Raw genomic sequence first — 13,463 nt, 5'->3', positions numbered from 1 at the left:
TTTGTCTCTAGTTATAGCCTTCATTTTGCAATCTATTTTTATCAGATATGAGTATTGCTACCCCAGCTTTTTTTCCTTTCTGTTTGCTTGGAAGATTTTTTTCCATCCCTTCACTTTCAACCTATGTGAGTCTTGTGGTGTGAGATGGGTCCCTTGTAAACAACATATAGATGAGTCATGCTTTCTTATCCAATCAGCTACTCTGTATCTTTTTATGGGAGCATTCAATCCATTTACATTTAAGGTGATTATTGATATGTACTTATTTATTGCCATTTTTGTTTAGTTTAGTTATATTTTTCTTCCCATTTCTCCTGCTAATTACAGCAGTCCTTCTAACATTTCTTGCAGTGCTGGTTTGGTGTTAATGTATTCCCTTAGCCTTTTTTTTTGTCTGGGAAGCTTTTTATTTGACCTTCTATTTTGAATGATAGCCTTGCTGGGTAGAGTAGTCTTGGATTAAGATCCTTGTTTTTCATGACCTTGATTACTTCATGCCATTCCCTTCTGGCCTGTAGTGTTTCTTGTGAGAAGTCAGCTGAGAGCCTTATGGAGGTTCCTTTGTAGGTAACCTGTTGCTTATCTCTTGCTGCCTTTAGGATTCTCTCTTTGTCTTTACTTTTTGGCAGTTTGATGTGTCTTGGTGTGGGCCTGTTTGAGTTCTTCTTACTTGGGCTCTCTGTGCTTCTTGAACTTGAATGCCTTCTTCCTTCACCAAATTAGGGAAGTTTTCTGTCACTATTTCTTTGAATATATTCTCTAACCCTTGCTCATTTTCTTCTTCTTTGGCGACTCCTATGATGCGAATATTATTACATGTCCAGTTGTCCCACAGTTCTGTTAAGCTGTCTTCCTGTTTTTTAATTGTTTTTTCCTTTTGGTTTTCTGATTGGTTGATTTTTTCTACCCTGTCTTCTAATTCACTGATCCGGTCCTCAGCTTCCTCTACTCTGCTTTTTAGACCTTCCAATGTATTTTTTATTTCTGATATGTCATTCTTCACTTTTTCCTGGTGGTTTTTAATTTCCAACTGTTTGATTTTCAACATTTCTATGTCTTTACTCATGGTGCTCATGTTCTTATACATGCTGTTGAGCTTCCTCAAGATCATGGCTCTGAATTCTAGTTCTGTTAACTTGCTTAACTGCACCTCATTTATCTCATCTTCAGTAGAGGTCTCTTGTTCTTTCATTTGGCTTTTGTTTCTGTGTTTCACCATTTTGGCTATCACAGTGGGCTTTGGAGTTTGCCAAATTTTCCCAGTGGGTGTTGGTGTTCTGCTGTTTGTGGCTCCCTCTCCTGGGTTTGGATGAGCCAGGGACGACCAGCTTTAAACACCACTGTCAAGTCTTAACTTGCCTGGTTAGAGTTGCTAGCCCAGGGAATAGTAGTTATTCTCTAGCGTTTTTGCCTGGAGGCTATTAGTAGCAGTCACCTGAAGAACCTTGGTTTCTGAGTTGACTGAAAACTCCCTCAGGTGCTCAGTGTAAGAGGATTTCCTGAGGGTGGGGCAGATGCTGGTTGTTAATGGGCCTCAATTAGCATTTCAATGGCCACCGGGTGGGGTTGAATCTCCGAGGGATGGGCCTCCGCCTCTCCCCTGGGCCATGGGAAGGAATAAGATGACCACAGTCCTGCGTAGCTGCACTCAGCAAAAGCTCTGAGCACCCTCCAATCCCGAGTGTCCCCACACAGTTCCAGTCCTCTGCCTTCCCTCTGCCGAAGCCCAAGGTGAGTGGCTGCTGCCAATTTAGCCTCTGTCCGGGCTCTGCGTCTTGGAGCCGCCTGGGACTTTAACCCGAGGGCGCTCCTTCCAGCTAAGGGCGGCCGAGGTTGTGGCACCAGCCCGATGGTGTAGCACCCAGCCGAGGTTGCAGGACCCAGCCGAGGGTGTAGCACCCAGCTGAGGCGGCTGCAGGACCCAGCCGAGGTCACAGAACCCAGCCGAGGGCGCAGCTTCCAGCCGAGTTCCCTGGTCCCAGCCAAGTCCGCTGGTCCCAGCCCAGGCTGCTGCGGACCGTGGGCTCCCGGCCCCCTCTTGCGTCCTTGCAAGCCTACCAGGATTGAGTCAGTGTCCCTGGTTATGTGGTCCTCCAAGCTGCCTTTCGGTTGCCCCTTCCTGACGATTTGTCTTTATTTTCGTTGTAATTCCAGTTTGGTCCTGGAAGATGGTCTGTGTAGCTTCCATTCACTCCGCCGCCATTTTTTCCTCTCTAAGAACAACGTCTTTACTATCTTCATATCCTGGAGACCTAGCATGGAGACTGACAATGCAGTTGGCAGTTGAAAATGTTTGTAAGCAAATGAATGAAAGAATTCCTTTGCAATCTTTCCTGCTTAAACACATGAAAGAACAGAGCTCCTAGAAGTGAGTATTATCCTGATAAGCTCTGAGGCCAAAGACATAAACAAGGTTAGCCTGCCAAACTTGACAACTACTGTATTGGATGGCAAACAAAAGTTGGTTAGAGTAAAACTACAGCATGCAAAGTGATATCCAGGCCCCTTCCTACTAGGCCCTTTTTCTTAGCATTATGAAATTAGAAAAGGCAGGCAGATGTATGTTATAATACAGGCTGCTCCTAGCCAGCATTTCCAGCGTGAGGCAAATGGAATAAGCTAGAGGCACCTTGGCTGACTTTTCCAGCTGTGAATGGATTCTCTAGTTATATACTAACACAAAATAAAATAAAGTTGTGATTCTCACAGGCAAATATCTGAAAATCAATTACTTTAGCGAGGAGGCTTGCTTTTATTACAGCTAGGCAACACAATGCATAGCATGGTTTCATCCTTCATTTGGGTGAATAAGAGATAAACAATCCACATCAGCAGTGGAAAACAAAGTCAGCTCAGGCTCCCTACCAGGGAAAAGTGACAGTTAAGAGACTATGCTGAAGGGCAACTAAGATGTGGAACTCCACTTCTGTATATTAAGCAGTGCTGACAGTTCCATTCCATGTCTCAAGTATCAAAGCCATTTTCTTTGGCTTCCAGCTAGGTCTTCTGAAATGAAGATAATGTAAAAACCAAACCACGAATTTGCAATCAGAGGACAAAAGAAACCTAAGTGTATCATTAACTCAGTCCCCTCTTAGCTCTACAAACTAAGTCTTTTGGAAGAGGAATGCCATATCTAAGAATATATGGTTATTAATTTAGAGGAGAAAAAGAGTACCTATTATATAGCCTCAAACCTTTTTTTTTTTTTAATTAAGAAGACTTAAAAAATCTACCAAGTTACAGAATCTATAAGATTTTTTTCTACTCTATATTTGGTGTAAGACTATATTCCTCCACACGACTATATCCCCCAAAACTAGGTGGGAAGCAGGGAGGGGGAAAGACTAGTGTTCATAGGGAAATAAAAACAGACTACAAAGAAGTAAAGAGTCTGAATGATTTGCCCAAGGTCACAGTCAGTTGCAGGCACACCAAGACTAGAAGGTAGGTCTGCAGAACCTTTGTGAGCCCCCCTCCTCTAGAACTTGCTGCCTGTTTGATCACAGAATCAGTATGGGTCAGAGCCTCACTGAACTCAGCAGGAGGTTTCTGCCTGAATTAAGAGCCAGCTCTGAAGATGAAAAATTCTACAGAAGTCCCAAGGATAGCTGTCACTATTAAAAAGCCATTTTCCTCATAGTTAAAAAAAAAAAAAAAAAAAAAATCACAGAAAATCTCACCAGCAAATCAAACTTTAATATTGATCTTGTTCCTTTCTCCTCTGAGCACAGGAGTTGAAGGGTCCTTTCCTCTGACTTCCTCCCACTACATGACAGCTTTCTATGCAGCCGATCCTATTGCCACCCCCTCTCTTGGAATATATATTACTTCTCAGCAGGCTCCCTGCAGGAGTAGAGATGGAGCCAATCTCTGAGGGAGAGAACACAAGATCTCCAATTATAGCATAGAGAAGACAGAAAATTGCTACCCAAAGTGTAAATTACTTTTTTTTGCTTGGAGAAAAAAAAAAGAATCTCTATGGGTTTCAAAGATGCCCTCTTAAAAGACGACTTGTCAGTGATTAATATCCATGTTCTACATATAAGGACTTTTGCTCCTCCATGCTCTCCAAGAACCCTTGCCATTAATATGACTGTATCCTGGATTTGAAGAGTAAACTACTATAACATGGAAGGGCAACAGACAAGCTATTCTGTGGGGCCAAAGGAAGGCTTGCTTGGCCGCTCCTCAGGAAATCGACAAGCACCTCGTTTGCTGCTGACCCTCCGAGGAGACTGTGTGAAGATCAAATAAAGAAATATCCCTTTATAATGACAGAGGCTAAGGAAAGGAGAAGCAGCTTACAGAAAACAGAGGCCATAGCAATGCAATGTCAAAGCAAGTAAGAACTACCAAGATAGAGGAACAAGACCAAATTGACCCTCTGAGGATTGTGTGTGAATCCTCTTGGCTTTCATGCAGTTTCATAGAGAGACATGTGCTAGCTTCTTGGGAATAGTCTGAATGGTGGTCGAGGGCACAAGCCCTGAAGTCAGACTAAAGTCCTAGCTCTGCCACTTTACTATCTGTGTGATCCAGGGCAAGCTAATGTTTCTGAGCATTAATTTCCTCGTTTCACAAGTAAGAGAATGACCACATAAAAGCTTTATGTAAGGATTAAATGAAAATACATGTAAAGCACTATACAAGATAAACCTTCAATAAATAGTAGTTATGATTATTACCGTTGTTAATTACCAGGTCCACTACACAATAAAATACAGGGCAAGAAAAAGATATGACCCAAAGTACAAATACTTGGCCACCTCATGTCAAACAGCTTGAGAAGTCAAAACTGAAACGAGGAAAGAAGGCAGGGAGACTCCAGCTGGTAAAAAGAAAAAAAAGGGCATAGATCTATTATAGACCAATACATTTCAATAGGGCAGAATTCTTCTTTGTTCCTGCCACCGTGGATAGTAGCTGAAATCCAAATCTCCCTGAACTTCTGTGCAGACTGTGGGGAAGTGACTGGAATGCTAGCAAAGGAGACCTGAACTCAGGCTCTCCAGATTAACTTCTCTTCCATCTCCTGTGCACACACACCTACACTGTGTGCCTTCCTATCTCCCTTATACTACATCAAACACTCACTTAATGCTGTCAGCAATATATAAGCCTCAGGAACAAAACTCTGTTTGGCTTATTGAGATGGTAAAGTGTCTATCATAAATAAAAGAACTTTCTGATCAAAGGCAATCTGCCCTGAAGTGTTAATTGGAATAAACTGAGCCAAATGGAAATTCAACACAAGCAAACTGAATGGAAACAACAAGCATGAATTTAAAGGTTAAAAAGAAAATCTGACTCCTCTTTATGCCAAAATGGAACACACTTTTCAAGTATTCATTTTACCAAAATAGGTTTTTTTTTCAAGTTCTAGTTTAACAGAATCCCTACTGACATCATGGCAGCCTGGCTCGAGGGAAATAGCTCGACATCACGGTTGCTAGTAAAGAAACTCTATGCTTTACCATTATCTTCTCAAAATGACACAAGGGTATTAGCAATTAAATTCTAAAGTCCATCTCTCTCACTGAATAATATCTTCATAAGGAGTTAATCTCTTCATAAGGTCCCTGTAGTCTTCTAATCAACGAGACTCTGGCATGTGACCATAAAGACAGATGAGAGTTTTATCCTAATCAGGCTCTCCCAAGACAGAAATGCCATTTCTACCCTGTGGAGCCTGCACATTACATCTCTAAGGTGTCTTCTTTATATCAGTCTTATTTGAACTCTCTTTCTGTGGGAAAAAGGTCTAAGGCTCTGCTTGGCCTGGATTTTAAGGAGCTAGAGCTAAGTTTTGTGAGACGAGGTGGAGTGCCTATGAAATAATTTAAACAGTGTGTTTAGCCCTGGCTGGTTTGGCTCAGTGGATAGAACGTCAGCCTGCGGTCCAGAGAGACCCGGGTTTGGTTCCCACTAAGGGCACGTACCTCAGTTGCAGTTTGTCCCTGCCCTGGTTGGTCATGCGGGTGGCAGCCACTCGATGTGTCCCTTTCACATCGATGTTTCTCTCTCTCTCTCTCCCTCTCCCTCCTTCCCACTCTATCTGAACAAAAAATGGAAAAATGTCCTTGGGTGAGGATTAAAAAATAAATAAATAAATAAATAAATAAATAAACAGTGTGTCTAAACAAAAGGTCTATGCAAAATGGTGAAAACTTAGTCAATAGCTACAGAAGTTGTTTATTTAGGCTTTTATCATCGCTAGCGTAATCTAGCTAGTCTTCTAAACTCTAGTGTTTAAAATTCCTGAATGTTGCCTGGCCAGTGTGGCTCAGTGGTTCAGTGATGACCCATGCACCAAAAGGTCACCAGTTCGATCACCGGTCAGGGCACATGCCCAGATTGTGGGCCAAGCAGAAGGTGGCCAATTGATGTTCTCTCTCATTGATCATTCTATCTCCCTCTCCCTTCCTCTCTCTCTAAAATCAATAAAGAAAAAAAAATTCCTGAATGTCTTCCCACTATCTGCAGGACAGGGCTCAAATACCTTAAAGAGGCCTATAAGGCACTAAATGATCTAGATTCTGCTTTCTTCCCTCTACTGTTCTCTTATTTAGAGCTTTTAAAAAAGTTGTTCCCTAGAACAACCCTTACCCCTGCTCCTCGTGTCTGCTTCCTCATTTTTTAGGCCTCTGTTTATATATAACTTTTCTGGCAAGCATCCCCTTATCTTCCATGACTGACTTAGAGCCCTTCTTAAAGTAGCCATAAACTTCCCTTGTCATAGCACTTGCCGCACTGCATCAGTGCCTGGTTATATGCTCATCTCTCCCACAAGGTCAGGGACCATGTCTGTTTTAGCTACCATTATATACCCAGTATATAGCACAGTGCCTCACATATAGTAGGATCATAAGAAAAGAAAGGGAGGAAGAGAGAAAGGGAAAAAAACAAAGGAAGGCAAGAAGGGAGGGAGGGAGGGAAGGCCTGTTCCTGAGAATGGCTGGATAAAATTTGAAGGGATCCCCTGAGGCTCTGTAAGCTTAAAGCAGGGCACCCGTGGCTTTACCACGGTAGACAAAGAGCTAGATCCAGGCTGAGAACCACAGTTCCCAAGGGAGGTAAACACCAGGAGATACAGATGTGAGGATAACATTTGGCATTAAGAAAGAGGCTCAGGATGTGGGACAAGAGAAAGAAAAAAGGACTGTATTTGTAGGTTTTCAAATAAAACCAAAGAAGGGCTGAATCTTGGCTTCACAGCAAAACAACCTTGGACAATTCATTTAGCTTCTTTCAATGAGAAACCTAAACTAGATTAGTGATTTTCAAACTGAGTTCTGAGGAAACCTATGTTTCTGCAGAAGTCCCTCGTGGTCTATTGTAATGAAAAGGAGGTTTACCAGCAGATGTGGCCTCCGACTTTAACCAGAGGAAAATTGTTTTTTACACTGGGGTTCTACTTAAAGCCCATTTGGAAAAAAGGGTGTTTCTGTTGTAACTAAAGTTCTAAATAGCAGTGGCTTGGATGACCTTTCCAATACCTCTCAGCCTTAGCAGTCCTTGATACTATGTGACAGAAGGGACCCACGTGGACATTGTACTTTACTTTGTACAAATGCCTCTCAGTTGTGTTGATGGCACAGCTGCAGCATTTGCTGGAGCCTGTGCTCACTACCTGGGCAGAATGACAGGAAAGGTAAGTAAATCAAAATCCAGGTGCACTGCAAGGCTAAGGCCAAAATGAAATGCACCTTCTTTCTTTTTTTTTTTATCCTCACCCGAGCACATTTTTGCATTTATCTTCAGATAGAGCAGGAGGGAGAGAGGGAGAAGAGAGAGAAACATCGATGTGAGAGGGACACATTAACTGGTTGCCACCCACATGAACCCAACCGGGGCAGGGGATGAACCGCAACCGAAGTACATGCCCACAGTGGGAACTGAACCCACAACTCTCTGGTCCAAAGGCTGGCGCTCTAACTGCTGAGCCAAACTGGCCAGGGCTGAAATGCACTTTTAAATTTCATGTGATAAGTCTGACTAGTGTTGCTCAGAGGTTGAACATTGACCCATTCTCCAAAGGTCACCAGTTCGATTCCCAGTCAGGGTACATGCCCAGGCTGTGGGCCAAATCCCCAGTGAGGAGCATGCAGGAGGCGGCCAATTGATGTTCTCTTTCATCAATGTTTCTATCTCTCTCTCTAAAAATCAATAAAGAAAAAGAAATAAAATAAATTTCATTTGGTGATACAGAAGCACAAAGGAGCATTTTTCCTAAACACATTTTTTTAATACTTATGATCTAGGATTCATTGTATAGGTGTCTTGAGTTGAACACAAAGATATCACAGGTCAGAAATAAATAATATTGGATCCAGGGCCCATTAAAAAAAAAGCTCCCCGATTCCAATCAAGAAAGAATAATGCAGAAGTTTATCTAGTGAGTCCACCTGAGAGCCTAATTACTATTCTTCTTAACAGATATTCTGAATGTGCTAAAGAATAAAGCAATGTTATTCTCATTACATACTTTAAAGTCTACCTTTATCTGAAGGTTACAGGCAGGAAATGGCATAGATGGGGAGGAAGATGGGAATCTTACAAAATAAGATCAAAGCTCTGGCTTAGGATGGAAATCCCTTTTCTGTGCTGCTTCTTGACTGTCCATATTTCATGGGGAATTAAAAGGCCACAATGTCACTCTACTTCAATGCTGAGAATAGACAAGCAGCAATAATGTGATCTTACCTGGGTCCTTCCTCGTCACCCTGAAAGAAAGAGAAAGAAACAGCATTAGAAATCAACATTGGTAGAGACCAATTTAGTCTTCTTTTCCTTCTCTTTTCCCAACTTGAAAGCAAGGCTTGTGCATTTATTGTAACAAAGAAAAACCAGTAGATGTCTAAGGGCTAAGATAAGGGCTAATATAATCTTATGTTCAAGCTGCCCAACAAAGATGTACTGATCATTTGTCCTTGCAAGCAGAGACATGAATGCACAGACCTAGGAGGCCTAAATAATAGCTTTGCCATTTTATTTGTATGGTTGGCAGTATTTAGTTCTGAGCAAACCGAGAACCCAAAATAGCAGCAGGTCTTAGGCCAAAGCTGACCAGCTCCCAAAGTATCAAGCTGTTTCCCTCAAAGATTCATTTCTGCCTTTGTCTAGCTTTTTTTTTTTTTTTTTTCTCCAAAGAGAAACACAGCAACTCTAATATATAGCACACTGTGGTAGAAAGGGTTCTGAACTGGGACACAGGAAACTGGGATTCTAGTCCAAGTTCTGTTACTTATTAGCAATGTGCCCTTGGGCAAGCTAATTAATTAATCTGGACCTTGGTCTTCTCTGTAAAAGGGTAGTTCTGGCACTGGATGATCCAGATCATTCTCAGTCAAACAGTGGCTTTTCTGTTTTTCTTGATCACTCTGCAAAAACAATGTGTGAGTGTTATTTTTCCAAGTATTGCATTATCTTATAATAGCTTTATTAGTGATCACAGAACATTTCAATGAGCCATACTAGATTTTTCACATGACTCTCGTCTTTTCCAAGGGACCTTACTCATCATTTTGGGGACAGGGTGTCTTTTAAATTCTCCCCTTTAGCCATTCAGGGTTGGTCTAAATAGAAAATGTACCTCCTAGTTGTTAACTTCACAGATAACTTTTTTATTTGACTGATTGTTCCTTTTGGTATAAAAGAATGAGCTCTGGAGTTAGACACTCTGAGTTCAAACCTTGACTCCATCACTTGCTTGCTGTGTTACCCTGGTCAAATTATTTTGCCTCTCTTAACATTAATTTTATAATTTGTAACATGAGGATAACTGCCCCTGTATCACAGAGTGAGAATGAGGATTAAATAAAACAATATGTATAAACATCAAGCATAATGCCTAAGATATAGGAAGTACTTAATAAAAATTATTTTATCAATATCAGTAACAAATCAGTATAATTCATTAAGAAGCAACTACATGCAGGTGCTAAGGGTAAAAGATAAATAACCCATAATGATCTAACCTTCTAGTAACTCCCACTGAGGAGACACAGAACCAGAAAGAAAATGAACTGTGACTACATGTGTTAAGGACTCCATCAAAGACATGAACAGAATGCTGTGAGGGGTGGAAGTGAAGTGAGAAACACTGCCCCTCCTGGAAAAGGAAGGAAGGCTTCACAGAGAAGACACCACCTGTACTGGCACTTGAAGAATAAGCAGGATTATCCTAGGCTGATGACAGAAGTTGGAAGGGCACTGGACTAGCAGGAGTAAAGGCACAGCAGCTTGGGGGTGGGGGTGGGGGGGGTATGTTTAAGGAATTTTGAGTTCTGTGGAACTAGGGAATGGGGTTGTTATATGTGTATGTCTTGGGCAGGGACTGTGGGGTTGGCAATGGTGTGGGGTTTGGGGATTGGGAGTGCAACTGAGGTTATAAAGTTCAGTTGCAGACAGAAAGGTCATTTGAATCAGATTATACACTGGAGGTTGGATAAGAAGGGCATTTTTAGAACATTGTCAAACTTTCCAATTTTGTTAAGGGCACTAATCATCCATAATCTAATGAGAGAAAGTGGGGTGAGTGGTGGAAGGAGGGTATGGGGTTTGTGGTCGCTTTCTTTGCATTTTGATCAACTGGCATGTCTTATGGGAACTATAATCTAGTAGGAAAAAAATTACATAATTTGAATTTATTAATGAGTTACATAACAACAATTAAACCTCAAGGTAATTTTTCAATTATCTTTGGATATTAATATATTATTTTCTTGGGGAACCTTATGAAAAAAAGTATCCAAACTTTCTCCCATGGTTTAGAGCAAGTCCTCCTCATAATTGCACATTTTGGTGCAATTGTTAAGAGAGAGGGTTTCTGAGTTAGAAAATCATAGCTTCAAATTCTGGTTCATGAATTCCAACTATGAAGCTTTTGGCAACTTACTGAGCTTTTCCAAGTTTCAGTTTCCTCATTTATACATGGAAATCCTAATTCTTACCTTACAGAGGGGTTTTTTGTATTAAAATACATGAACAAATGTTTGTAAAACACTACACAAGTGTCTAATACATTATAAGTATTCAGCAAATGATGGTCACTACTGTACTACTTTCCCTGAATTGCTAATAACATTTCTAGGGAGAGTGGAGAAGGGCAGAGAAGCTGGGACACAAGATTTTGCTGTACATTCATTAATCTCTGCTGCTTATAGATTTGTGGTTCTTTTCAGAAACAGTAATCACAAAGCATGGAGAGGACCAGGGTGAGTTTCACTGTGGAAGAAAGGAAGGCTGGCAGGCAGGCAGACATATAATTATAAGGCAATTGTGAATAGGTCAGCAGACATTTAGAGGATTGCTAATCTTGTTAGTAAAAGGAATGTACATGCTATTCTCCCTATCTGAAAACACACATCCCTAGCCTGCAAGTCCAGCTAATTCCTATCCATCCTTTAAGATCAAGCCTCACTTGGAAATCTTTCCTCCTTAACAAATTGAATGGGATAATCCTCTTTGTCCTTCACACCTATATAACTCACACTCCTGGACTAGTATTTAGAGCAGAAAACCGACAGAGACAGTGTTTTACAGTGTCTCCCTCTTTGGATTTCAACTCCTTGAGAATGGAAACTGTGTGCTGTTCATCTCTTTATTCACTCCACCTGGCACAGTACATGGCACAGAGGAGATGATCAGTCGAGGAAGGACGTTAGGGAGGGCAAAATATAAGTAGGATTTAGGATTAATTTCTACCCCCACTACAAGTTCTGGTTTCAGAGATTATTAGAACTGAAAGTCTGTTAAACACCAACTTCTATTTCAATGACTTGTTAGACTGAGCAGTGTTTTCCAATCTGTCCATAAAATACCCTGAATACTTCTGGCTAGTAGGCTACACTCCAGTACAACCTCTCTTTGCCACTTCCCCCAATAAAAATGTATGTTCACCAAAAATCAAACAAGTTTGTTCCTAAGGCTGTTTATATCAGTTAACTTGTAATTATGATGACACATTTCATTAAAAACAACAACAAAAAAATGATCACGAGAGAATTGCTGCTTTCATAAGTTGTTGATTCCATGAAAATTAGGCCAAATGCTTTCAAAGCATTCAATAAACATGGGTTACTTAAAATCTTCTGTCAATTTTGATGCAGATGAGACACATGCAAAATATTAGAAAAAAGAAGTATAAAAGTCTGGAATTCTACATTCAGCTTGCTTCGAATGTTATCCTTCTTACTATAAAGAGACTGAAATTGGACCTTATAAACAGTGCAGTGTGGATGTGGTTTATGCCTGAAACATGACATTCTGCTCCAAATGGCAAACCTGTATTCTCAAAGAAAAAGAATCAAAATCAAAGAAATATACATATATATATTTTAAGTTTAAAATAAATGTTTAGGGAGTATGTGTATCATTTTTAATGATTTACCCATCGGAACCAACTTTTTCTAAGACTATTTCACTGCAGCTCAGTACCCTTCTGTCAAAACTAGACAAAATAGCCCTGGCCGGATTTTCAGTGGTTAGAGCGTCAGCCCACAGTCCAGAGAGTCCCAGGTTTGGTTCCCGCTAACTTACCTCAGTTGTAGTTTCTCCCTGGCCCCAGTTGGGGTCGTGTGGATGGCACCCAGTCGATGTGTCTCTCTCACATTGATGTTTCTCTCTTTCTCTCTTCCTCCCTCTCTCCCTCCTGCCCTATCTGAAGATAAATGCAAAAATGTCCTCGGATGAGAATAAAAAAAAAAACTAGACAAAATATGAAATGCTGCCCTGGCCGGTTTTGCTCAGCGGTTAGAGTGTCCGCCTGCAGTCCGGAGAGACCTGGGTTCGGTTTCCCCTAAGGGCACGTACTTCGGTTGCAGTTTGTCTCCGGCCCTGGTTGGGTCGTGTGGGTAGCAAGCACTCGATGTGTCCCTTTCACGTTGATGTTTCTCTCTCTCTCCCTCCCACTCTATCTGAACAAAATATCAAAAAATGTCCTTGGGTGAGGATAAAAATAAATATATATATGAAATCCTCATGACATGCAAATAAAAATAAAGATACCATTTAAAAAAAATCTCACCCAAGGATATGCCTTTATTGATTTTATAGAGAAAGGAAGGGGGCTAGAGTGAGAGAGATCGATGTGAGAGAAAAACATCGATCAGTTGCCTCCCGTTGGTGCCCTGACCGGTGATCAAACCCACAACCTAGGTATGTGCCCTGAGAATTGAACCCTCAACATTTTGGTATATGAGATGACACTCCAACCAACTGAGCCACCCAGCTAGGGCAACACACCATTTTTAAATATTTGACTTTGGCAAAGAATTTTATAAAAATATAACTAAATTCAGGCCGAAAAATAAGAGATTTTCAAAACTGGTGATGGAATGTACACAGCTATAATCATCTATGAAAATCATTTTATAAAAATATTCACAAGAGCCTAAAAATATACCTTTGACTCAGTAACTGCTTATGACTTATTAAAAAAAACATATTCCTTACGATGT

At 41.0% G+C, this 13,463-nt stretch overlaps 1 protein-coding gene across 1 annotated transcript in view; it reads right to left on the bottom strand.

The window, feature by feature from the left end:
* The window catches only part of TRIM44 (tripartite motif containing 44), a 123,587-nt gene that overhangs the window by 55,530 nt on the left and 54,594 nt on the right, over positions 1-13,463 (bottom strand). The window contains exon 4 of the mRNA XM_036259417.1: positions 8,707-8,726. Coding sequence (XP_036115310.1) covers positions 8,707-8,726 — 20 coding nt within the window. The remainder of the gene's footprint in view (positions 1-8,706; positions 8,727-13,463) is intronic.

This window comes from Molossus molossus, unplaced genomic scaffold, assembly GCF_014108415.1.
Source record: "Molossus molossus isolate mMolMol1 unplaced genomic scaffold, mMolMol1.p scaffold_m16_p_13, whole genome shotgun sequence".
Classification (NCBI taxonomy): domain Eukaryota; kingdom Metazoa; phylum Chordata; class Mammalia; order Chiroptera; family Molossidae; genus Molossus; species Molossus molossus.
Note: the sequence above shows the minus strand (reverse complement) of the source record. Positions and strands in the feature narration are given on the sequence as shown.